Source organism: Camelina sativa, chromosome 9 (genome assembly GCF_000633955.1).
Source record: "Camelina sativa cultivar DH55 chromosome 9, Cs, whole genome shotgun sequence".
Taxonomy (NCBI): Eukaryota; Viridiplantae; Streptophyta; class Magnoliopsida; order Brassicales; family Brassicaceae; genus Camelina; species Camelina sativa.
The window spans coordinates 26,538,077-26,549,129 of NC_025693.1; the positions used below are offsets into that span (position 1 = coordinate 26,538,077).

Below are 11,053 nucleotides of genomic sequence, written 5' to 3' on the forward strand. Positions count from 1 at the left end.
GGGTGAAGTGGCAATATATGGTGCTAGATGAGGCCCAAGCAATCAAAAGTTCTACCAGGTTCGTACGTTTCCCTTGAGTCAGTTAAATTAGGTTTGCTAGTGCTCTCAGGTTCTCTTATCACTTTCTAAATTTTTTTTTGCATGGGAATGTTACAATTGTGAAATTCCTTGTACATCACTTGAGATGCTAAATTCTTATGCAATTTCCATTTCCTTTTTCTTTTTTTTTGACAGTATAAGATGGAAAACCCTTCTTAGTTTCAACTGTCGGAACCGATTGCTTCTGACTGGTACTCCAATTCAGAATAACATGGCAGAGTTATGGGCCCTGCTGCATTTCATCATGCCAATGCTGTTTGACAGCCATGATCAATTTAATGAGTGGTTCTCAAAAGGGTTTGTACTATTAGTCTGCTTTATTGTCATACAAAAGTATGTTGTGAAATAATCTAGGAAATTGTTTCTGATACATGATCCAAATTAATTAACAGAATCGAGAATCATGCGGAACACGGAGGCACTTTAAATGAGCACCAGCTTAACAGACTGGTGAGATTTCATTTTCTGATTGCACCATTATTGTGGGGACACGACAAGTTCTTTCAGTTTCTGTCTGCTCTTATTTTTAGTATGCTAGGCTCCTTGAGTAGGGTTTTGCTTTACTTTCCATTTCCAGTGCATTATTCCGTCTTGAGACCTTAAGAAAACACCATATCATGTTTATATAACGACATTCATGTATATGCATCTGTCATGAACGAGAAGCTTCCTAGTTAACCAACAATGGTTACTCCTAGTCCTGGGGCTCTTGTTTTTTCTTGTTTCTAACAGCCAATCTTCTGCCATTTCCTTTGCGGTTAGAAGGGTTTGTTAATTCCAAACATCCAGTTATAATGATTCCTGGTTCTCCAGGAATTCTTCAAATTTGTACTGCATATGCATATTTTTACCATTTAAAGTTGTTTAGTCACTCACAATTTGTTTCTTTTCCCAAACAGCATGCGATATTGAAGCCCTTCATGCTTCGAAGGGTAAAAAAAGATGTAGTTTCTGAGCTAACTACAAAGACGGAAGTTACAGTTCACTGCAAGCTCAGTTCTCGTCAACAAGCTTTTTATCAGGCTATTAAGAACAAAATTTCTCTGGCTGAGTTGTTTGATAGCAACCGTGGACAATTTAATGAAAAGAAAGTATTGAATCTAATGAATATTGTCATTCAACTAAGGAAGGTAAGCTCTCTTGTCTAGCCGGATTTACTTCCCTGCTTTTGTCTAGCCTCTTGTCCTGCTTTCTCATACATTATACAATATGAAGGTGTATTTACCTCTTAAACAACGTACATGAGAAGACATCCAGCATTTCTGGTATCAGGTTTGACAAGACTATGGCTTATGCTAGTTCATGTTTGTGTTTCTGATGTCAGGTTTGCAACCATCCAGAGTTGTTCGAAAGGAATGAAGGGACTTCGTATCTCTACTTTGGAGTGATTTCCAATTCTCTTTTACCTCATCCCTTCGGTGAGCTAGAGGATGTACATTATTCTGGTGGTCAAAATCCGATAATATACAAGGTGCAATTCAATATATATATATAAAAAATCAAGTAAAGAATATCCTCTAGTCTTTCACTGAATCCTGCTTTTGGTTTCAATATTTTCATTCTCTTTCAGATTCCTAAACTACTACACCAAGAGGTGCTCCAAAATTCTGAAACATTTTGTTCTTCCGTCGGGCGTGGCATATCCAGAGAATCCTTTCTGAAGCATTTTAATATATATTCACCTGAGTATATTTTTAGGTCAATATTCCCACCTGATAATGGGGCTGATATAGTGGTTAGTGGAAGTGGAGCATTTGGCTTTTCTCGGTTGATGGATCTATCACCATCAGAAGTTGGATATCTTGCTCTGTGTTCTATTGCGGAAAGGCTATTATTCTCTATACTGAGATGGGAGCGGCAATTTTTGGATGAATTAGTGAACTCTCTTATGGAATCCAAGGATGATGATCTTAGTGATGATAACATCGAGAGATTTAAAACCAAAGCTGTCACAAGAATGTTGCTGATGCCATCAAAAGTGGAAACTAATTTTCAGAAAAGGAGATTAAGCACAGGGCCTACCCGTCCTTCATTTGAAGCGCTAGTGACCTCTCATCAGGATAGGCTTCTTTCAAATATCAAACTCCTACATTCTGCATATACTTATATCCCAAAAGCCAGAGCTCCACCGGTATGATTTCTTTGAATTGTTAAGTTGCTGACATAACCTTGGTAGTTCCTTACCAAGTCTTCTCAACCATGTTCTATTTGAACTTGCTTGTGTCAGGTAACCATTCATTGCTCGGACAGAAATTCTGCATACAGAGTTACAGAAGAATTACATCAACCATGGCTTAAGAGACTATTGATCGGTTTTGCACGAACGTCAGAAGCAAATGGACCCAGGAAGCCGAACAGCTTTCCACATCCTTTAATCCAAGAACTTGATTCAGAACTTCCAGTTGTGCAGCCTGCGCTTCAACTGACGCACAGAATATTTGGTTCTTGCCCTCCAATGCAAAGTTTTGACCCAGCAAAGTTGCTCACGGTAGTTTCTTCTTCTGTTGAAGCTTCCTTTTATATTCAGTGGCTATAATATGAGCTCGTTTTTCTAATCACAAAATTGGATCGTAGGATTCTGGGAAGCTACAGACACTTGATATATTATTGAAGCGACTTCGAGCTGGAAATCACAGGGTGCTTCTGTTTGCACAAATGACAAAGATGCTGAACATTCTTGAGGTAATATCTTTACGCAAGCCTTTGACCTAACTGTAGAAATGAATTTGTGCTTTTATGTATCACAAGTATCGATATCTAGACCTTTGCTTTACATTTTCGATCTAATGTTTATGCAGGATTACATGAACTATAGAAAGTACAAATACCTCAGGCTTGATGGATCGTCCACCATTATGGATCGCCGTGATATGGTTAGGGATTTTCAGCGTAGGTAGGATTTAACTTTCTCAAGCCTATCTTTTGATTTTCCTATGAGGCTTTCTGTGCACAAGTGTAACCCATGCATGGTTGCAGGAGCGATATTTTTGTATTCTTGCTGAGCACCAGAGCTGGAGGACTTGGTATCAACTTGACGGCTGCAGACACTGTCATTTTCTATGAAAGTGATTGGAATCCCACCTTGGATTTACAAGCTATGGACAGAGCTCATCGTCTTGGTCAGACAAAAGATGTCAGTGCTTATTCTCTGTTCATGCACGTGAAAAAGCATCTACCAATGGGATTACTTTTTGTGTCGCCTGATCTCATTTTCTTATCTGAAAACCTCTTACAGGTTACTGTATATCGGCTCATATGCAAGGAGACGGTGGAAGAGAAAATTCTGCACAGGGCAAGTCAGAAAAATACAGTTCAACAGCTTGTTATGACAGGAGGTCATGTTCAGGGTGATGATGTTTTTGGACATGCGGATGTGGTATCGCTGCTAATGGATGATGCCGAGGCAGCAAAAATGGAGCAGAAATTGAGAAATCTACCACCACAGGTGGGGGACATTATTCTTATTACATCTAATATTTCAGGAATCTAGAATTCTGTCACTCATAACTTTATTACGTCTTCCAGGTGAAGGACAGGCAGAAGAAAAAACAGTCAACAAAATGTATCAGAATAGATGCTGAAGGAGATGCAACTTTGGAAGAGTTAGAAGATGCTGAACGACAAGATAACAGACAGGAACCTTTGGAAGAGCCGGAAAAGACAAAATCCGGTAATAAGAAGGTATGCATGTTACAAACTCACTCTTTCATTTGCCTTTCACATTATCAAGTCCCTATCCATTTCTTTAGGTTCATGATCTATGCACGATACAAGGCCTAGTTAGTTGCAAATGAAACATAAGTTGGTCTGCTTAGGGAGCTTGTCTTGGTGCTACCTTGATTAGTTTTGGCTCAAGTATAATTACTAAAAGGATATGGTTATGTGCGGTGATTTGCAGAGGAAAGCTGCTTCAACTCCGAAATCTAGAGTTTCTCAGAAAGCAAAGGAAGAAGCAAATGGTGAAGATACTCCTCAGAGGACACAAAGGGTAAAGAGACAAACAAAGAGCATAAACGAGAGTCTTGAACCTGTCTTCTCTGCCTCTGTAACAGAAACAAATAGAGGATTTGATCCAAGTAGCTCAGCTAACTAATCTGAAGATGATTGAAGCTTTGATAAATATGTTAACTTCAGGCAGGTTTTTAGCAAATGGTCCCTAGTTTTTGAGCCAAGTGTACAGATTTGAAAAATTCGGTTCAAGTTTTACTTTTTAACGTCAGTCTCAAGTAGAAGAACTTAATGGTACATATATGTATAAAATATTATATTGGATTTATAATTTTTAACCATTGATCACCATCTTATTTAGTGGATGTTAAATTTTAGTATGATATAAAGAAATTTTAACAATCTATCTGAATTTCTATGTCGTTCTTTGTTGATTTATCTTTATTGATTGATACAGATTAAAAAACCGTCCAAAATCAACAAAGTCTCATCACTAACTCCGTTCAGAAGCTTGATCAGACTTCTCGTAGATTGAATACATCCCCAAGTCTCTGATATGAACAGATATCAGTGATTGATTATTTGCAACTGCCTAAAACTTGGAACTTGGAAAGCTTCCGTGGCCCAAATATATAAAAAAACATTATTGTGTTAGAAAAGGAAATAAAAACAAAAGAAAAAAAATTATTAGGGAAGAGAGGTTTTATAATTTGACCTGAAGCCTCTCGGACGGCTGAGACTGAGAGAGGAAAAATCATGGAGGACCATCATCTTCCCGAGACTTTGAAACCCTTCTTTCACAGAGCCACTGAAGCACAGGTTCGATGGTCTTTTTTAAAAAAAATTCTCTAATCATCCTTCATTCGAACACATATCCATTGGTTTCAAAGTTAGGGTTTTTATTTATTTTTTCCAAATCTTGGATTTATTTACTCTCTCATTCAATGATTATTATGATGCCATGACATGAACAAATTAACTCTTGCATCCACATTCATAATTCATGTTTTTTATTTTGGCAGGAGCGATTGGCTAAGCTTGAAGCTGCTGTTGCGTCGACCAAGACAGGTTCTTTCAGAAACTGTTCCCAATAATCTCTGGAACAAATTGGTTGAGGAGTTACGTATATATACTCTTTTGTTTTCAGACATTCCGGATGCTAAACTTGTTGAGGAAATTGCTCAAATTCAATCAAAGCTTGAAGAAGCTAACGCCACTGTGATGCAAGAACAGAGGAAGGTGATCTTCTTCTTCTTCTCTTCACATTATTTGTCTCATTACCTTATGTACTTGGTTTTGGAGTTTTGACTAATAGATCATTCTACTACTAGGTGAAAGAATTGACCATTGAAAACGATAAGCAAAAGTACCGTATATTGCAACTTGTGCGGGCGCTAAAGGATGCTGATGAGAAGCTTGAGAAACTCTCTAAATGATTTCATTCTTCTTTCTCTTTACTATTGTGATTCGTTTTCTTTAACATCCTTACTGAGGAAAGGATACTCTACTCAGTAATATTATTTTTAACTGACAAGATATCATAAAGGATTGAGTTTTGCTACTCTGTATCTGGCTCTGTGTTTTTGTGTATGTCATAAGCGCATCTGCACTTTCTAGTTTAGCAATGTCCATATGTTGATTTAATGAAGATAGTTACTATACCATGTGATCGCTGAGAAGAGAAATAGCTTACTCCATATTTGAAATGAGCTAGCTGTGTCTCTGTTATGAACATGAAGCATTAATGCCTACAGTCCGTATTATCATAGTCTAGCTATCCAAGATCATCTTTCTTGAGCTCAATCCCATTTTGTAATTTGAGTCACTTTGCTGATATCTCTGAGTAGCTCAGAATCTGGCAACCCATCATCAAGCCTAGATTTTATCTCTGCCTCTTCTATATTGGATTTTGCATTTTTGTTGGATTTAACGAGGCATTGATTAGTAGCCATTCACCATGCTTGGCTCTGAAAAGCAAGGTCTCTAAAATCATCTCCATGGTAAAAATGTTCATATGGAGTCTTTCTCCATTTTCTTTTGTGGCCAAAATCCTCAGAGCTTCTATTTCAGGTAGTACGCATTTGCCTTTTCTTCTCTAATCTTTTGTTTGGATTTTGAAACCAATAAGCCCAGTACCAGATCTGATGCTTTACTGAATATTACCCTGAGAAGTTACCAGAGATCGGCTTGTTTGATTGAACTGATCAGACATTTGATTTGTAATCAAGTCCAAAATGCGATTTTAAGATGTTTCAGAAACCAAAACATTGGGTCAAGTGGAAACTCAAAATAGAAAAAAAATAAATTCAAACCCACACCCAAAATAGAAAAAAAAAATCCAGCAACGATTTTATACAACTTGAGATCAGATCATTAGCCCGGAACTGAAAAATAAAATCAAATATAAAATGGACGTAGCAATTACTAGAAAGTAGGTTAGGCGGAGTCAGATGGACCAGAAGGAAGCAGCTCATAACCATCATGGTGACGGTTCGACTCAACTGGTATGCATTTAAGACCAACGGCTAGGATCATGCTTACGGAACCAAGCAATATGCAAAGTAGCCAATGTTGCCAGCTCAATGGAACAGTGCTTGCAAATGCTCCCAGGAACTCAACAATGATTACTTGGAATCCAACTGTTGCGGTCATTACAGCAACAAACACCCAACTGTTGAACATTCCTTTAAACACGTTTATCTTCTCTATCTCTCGGCTGTTTACCTCGTTAAACACCTGTTTTTATGCAAATCATTAGTGTTCAATAATTTCAGAAACACTATATGTTTATTTGGTTTTTATGGTGAAATTAGTTCACCTGACAAAAGACGAAGGAGTTGAAGATGATGGTGTTAAGAACAGCTGTTGAGTCTGGGCCGTTGAGGTTGAGTATTTGTTTGCCAGCAAAGTTGAGGATCCCGAGGACGATTAACTGATAAATGCTTTGACCAATGATGTTTCTCCACATTGCTCTGGTGATAAAGCTAGCAGTTCTAGCTATTGGTTGACGTTTCATTAAACCTTCATTGGGAGGTTCAGTTGCTAGAGCCAATGCACCGAGTGTGTCCATGATCATGTTGACCCAAAGTAGCTGCACAGCAGTGAGTGGTGCAGATCCTGAAAAAGTGTAAAACAATCATAGGTGAGATTGTTCCTCATTGCTGTAAATGGTGTATGTGTTTCATTTTACTTACCGGTGATGCAAGCAGAGACAAAGTTGATGATCAGAGCAACAACATTAACAGTTAGCTGGAACTGAACAAACTTCTGGATGTTTATGTATACAGCTCGTCCCCATTTCGCCACATTCACTATCGTTGCAAAGTTATCGTCCATTATGATTACATCAGCATTCTCTTTCGCAACCTGTGTATCACCGGGAGTTTAGCTTACAGAAGATTATAAAATATCGATTTACCAATGATATCATAACTCAGTAACAGAGAAGAACCAAAGGCTAACCTCTGTTCCAGCTATTCCCATGGCAAGTCCAATGTCAGCCTCATGCAATGCAGGAGCATCATTTGTTCCATCCCCAGTAACTGCAACTACCTCTCCCATTTTCCTCAAGTTGTTGACTAATGTATGTTTGTCCAATGGCAAAGACCGAGCCATCACCTGAAATCAGTTAGAAAGAATATTATAAAACGCTTTAAAAATTTTCAAGAGACGTGTGGGAGAGTTAAGAATCCATTATATTAATCTAAATCAGAACCTGAATTTTGGGTAAAATGGCCCTCATTTCATGTGCAGGCAAATTGCGGAATTGTGAACCTTCTATAGCTACACCTCCCGCTGTAAGTATACCACATTCCTTTGCAATAGCTTTGGCTGTGCTTAGGTTATCACCAGTGACCATACGAACAGTGATTCCAGCAGCTTGACAGGTCTGAACGGCTTCCCTAACACCAGGGCGAACCGGGTCCTTGATTCCAACAACTGCAACCAATGTGTAGCCACCATCAGGAAGATCCCCACTGGGAGCTTGATCAAGATCCGTGTAAACTAAGCAGAGAGTCCTCAGCGCCTCTGAAGCAAATCCCTCTATGACATCAGAGATACTTGCAATCTTTTCTTCAGATAAAGGAACAGATTCTCCGTTTGAATCCACAACCTTCTCGCACATTTTCAAGACTATTTCAGATGCACCTTTGCAGAAAGCACGTACTTTACCACCAGAATGAGATGTAAGAACAGACATTTTCTTCTTGTCTGAGTTGAAAGGCTCGATCTTGAGTATCTTATGTTCTCGGCGTTGCGTGTCAACATCACCACCCAAAAGCAAACCAAATTCCAGTATCGCCCTTTCAGTAGGTGAACCAAGGATCTGAGTTTTTCCTTCCTTATCCTTAACGACTTCAGAACCAGTGTTCTGAAATATGGCCTGTATAAGGATATTCTTAACTTGTTCGGATAGGTTCAACTGGAAGTTTTCCTCTTGCCTCTCCTTGATATTTTCACATATCCAAACTTTGTTGACTACCATGTGGTTAGTGGTTAAAGTCCCTGTTTTATCCGTGCAAATGCAGGTTGAAGAACCCATCGTCTCACATGCAGCCAGATGCCTCACAAGTGCCCTGTCACTCATTAACTTTTTCATAGCAAATGCTAGACTTAAGGTCACAGCCAAAGGTAACCCTTCAGGTACAGCAACGACTATAATGGTAACAGCAATTGCAAAGTAGTCAAGCAATGTTAGTGCATCTTCAGAAGACCACTCAGTGATGCTACCAGCCGTGGCTTTCTCCACAACAAACCTTATGCACAACACCACAAACGTAAGAACTGCAAAGCCTAAACCAATCTTACCTATGATTGTTGCAACCCCGTTTAGTTTCACCTGCAGAGGGGTCTCATCCTCTCCACCTTCACTGAGAGTATCCATCAACTTTCCCCACTCAGTCCTCATACCAACCGTTGTAACCAGCATTTTCGCAGAGCCATTTTGGACTTTGGTTCCTGAAAGTAGAAACGGCTTCTCTTTATTCACATGTGATGGTTCACTCTCGCCCGATAAGCTTGACTCGTCTATCTCTAGATTGTATCCGGATATAAAAACCCCATCAGCTGGAACTTGATCCCCAATAGACAAATGAACCACATCTCCAACAACCAATTCATGGATGGAGACCTCTTGTCTGCTCCCATCCCTGGTGACTTGAATGATAATCTTCTTTTTCTCTCGATCCAAATCTCTGAACTGCAAAGATTGCTTGTAGTCACTGATAGCAGTAACCATGACCACCAATATTATACTTAGCAAGATCCCTGTCCCATCATACATGCCCTTTGGAAATCCTTCTGTGGCAACTCCCACTCCTATCGATACTACAGCGCAGACCATAAGGATGATGAGGGTTATATCTTGAAGCGCCTCCCAAACAAACATTAAAAATGATCTGGCTGGCTTCTCAGTATAACGATTTTCTCCATAAATTTTTTCTCTGATATGTAGTTCACTCGAACGGACACCTTCAGTGAGAGATACAGACACTTTCTGAGCAATTCCTTGAGGTCCTCCGCTGGTCGTCAGGCTTTTTGTGTCATGATTGCGAACCATAGAAGCAAGCTCATCTGCTTCAACATAAAACCCTGCTTTTTTAACCTCATCAGTGAGCTTATATTCGCGGCGGGCACCAGCTGAAGAAATACACAATGAGAAGATTAAAAATCAAACCCAGTCGCCCACCAAAAATTTTGCAAATCATGCATCTCTGAAACTCAAACAATGCATGTCTTACCATCAATGAACTGAAGAGCTGCCTTTTGAACGTAGAAGGCAACCCGTATCTTTTCCTGGTTATGAAACAAAACAAAGGAAAACGTGAGCTTATAGAAGAACACTAACAACAACTAAATCATTAGTCACTACAAGAAAGAACTAACAGTCATTGATCTTTTCTAGAGCACCAAAACATGCCAACTGCTACAAATTTTTTGTTTTTTTTTCTTTCTTCGCATTATGCTTTTTATGCAGAAGAGGGTATATTCTTTAATCTAACACCAGCTAATTGTTGTTGTATATGTCAAAAGATACAGAGATCCAACAAAGATTCAAACGGAGCTAATGTACCTAAAATTGTATTTTTTTTTCTAATATCTCTAAAACTCAATGAAATTGGTAATGTCTTTTGCAACACAAATCACGTTTTGAAAATAGATTTCAAACAGGCATGATTTTATTTTAGTTAGCTCAATAGTCATCTGTCAGTCATAATAGTCAAACAGCCTAATGTCTTTGTTCAATAGGAAAGAAAAGAAAAATAATGACAAAAACAGAGAAGAAAGGGACCAAAGGACTTAAAAAATTCAAAGAGATCCCCATAACTGATTCTTTAATTAAATAGACGCAAGTGGACAAATAAAGTCGATGTCTGTTTCAGAAATATGATATGGATCCGCTCTTCACGAAATTTCCAAGAAACTTCCCAAAAGCTAAGGCAATTGCACAACAAGTCAAGAAAAGAGAATGCTCAATAGTCAATACCCACCAAAAGTCAACAACTATATGAATACTAGATTATATTTGATTTGGCTTTAACGTCCACAAAATGGATTCTTAATTATCCTTGAGCTTTTAAAAAAAGAGAAAAAAAGGTGCAGCGATGGGAATATGCTCAAGCCGTGAAAGTACTAAAGTTTGATTTATATTGGAGAAGACACGAAAGCATGACATGGACAATTATGTCAATGTTGGGTAGGCAAATAGTATATGAATAGCCCATAATAAACAACTCATCCGTTACACATTACGATCATAATCAGTAGTAGTTGTCCCAAATCAATCTTTTAAAGACTTAGCTGAATTCTAATTTTACGCGTCATATTTTGTTTTTTTTGGTTGACTGAAAAAGTATTAGTATGTGTGTTTATAATGAGGTAACTATAATTTCTCGGTTCAGATAAGTTCACAATATAACTAGAACGATTCTTTTGGATCGCTAAGGCTAATCGCGAAAAATAATGAAGATTAAAGTAAAGAGAAAAAAAAAAAAAAAAAAAAAAA

At 38.3% G+C, this 11,053-nt stretch overlaps 3 protein-coding genes across 3 annotated transcripts in view; 2 read left to right on the plus strand and 1 right to left on the minus strand.

Annotated features, from left to right (window-relative positions):
- LOC104712400 (DNA helicase INO80-like) overlaps window positions 1–4,403 on the plus strand; it is an 8,599-nt gene extending 4,196 nt beyond the window's left edge. The window contains 13 exon segments of the mRNA XM_019229369.1: window positions 1–58; window positions 235–396; window positions 492–549; window positions 999–1,229; window positions 1,424–1,570; window positions 1,670–2,230; window positions 2,327–2,587; window positions 2,674–2,781; window positions 2,898–2,992; window positions 3,076–3,232; window positions 3,335–3,544; window positions 3,625–3,780; window positions 3,998–4,403. Coding sequence (XP_019084914.1) covers window positions 1–58; window positions 235–396; window positions 492–549; window positions 999–1,229; window positions 1,424–1,570; window positions 1,670–2,230; window positions 2,327–2,587; window positions 2,674–2,781; window positions 2,898–2,992; window positions 3,076–3,232; window positions 3,335–3,544; window positions 3,625–3,780; window positions 3,998–4,192 — 2,399 coding nt within the window. The 3' untranslated portion in view covers window positions 4,193–4,403.
- Window positions 4,699–5,699, plus strand: LOC104712401. The gene is made up of 4 exons (XM_010429298.2): window positions 4,699–4,866; window positions 5,070–5,115; window positions 5,195–5,286; window positions 5,379–5,699. The coding sequence occupies exons 1-4, from the start codon at window positions 4,804–4,806 to the stop codon at window positions 5,481–5,483; spliced, it is 306 nt and encodes a 101-aa protein (XP_010427600.1). The 5' UTR covers window positions 4,699–4,803; the 3' UTR covers window positions 5,484–5,699.
- The window catches only part of LOC104712402 (putative calcium-transporting ATPase 11, plasma membrane-type), a 5,540-nt gene continuing 782 nt past the window's right edge, over window positions 6,296–11,053 (minus strand). Inside the window, exons 2-7 of the mRNA XM_010429299.1 lie at window positions 9,789–9,843; window positions 7,763–9,687; window positions 7,510–7,665; window positions 7,242–7,413; window positions 6,866–7,164; window positions 6,296–6,783 (exon numbers count right to left, since the gene is read on the minus strand). Coding sequence (XP_010427601.1) covers window positions 6,484–6,783; window positions 6,866–7,164; window positions 7,242–7,413; window positions 7,510–7,665; window positions 7,763–9,687; window positions 9,789–9,843 — 2,907 coding nt within the window. The 3' untranslated portion in view covers window positions 6,296–6,483. The remainder of the gene's footprint in view (window positions 6,784–6,865; window positions 7,165–7,241; window positions 7,414–7,509; window positions 7,666–7,762; window positions 9,688–9,788; window positions 9,844–11,053) is intronic.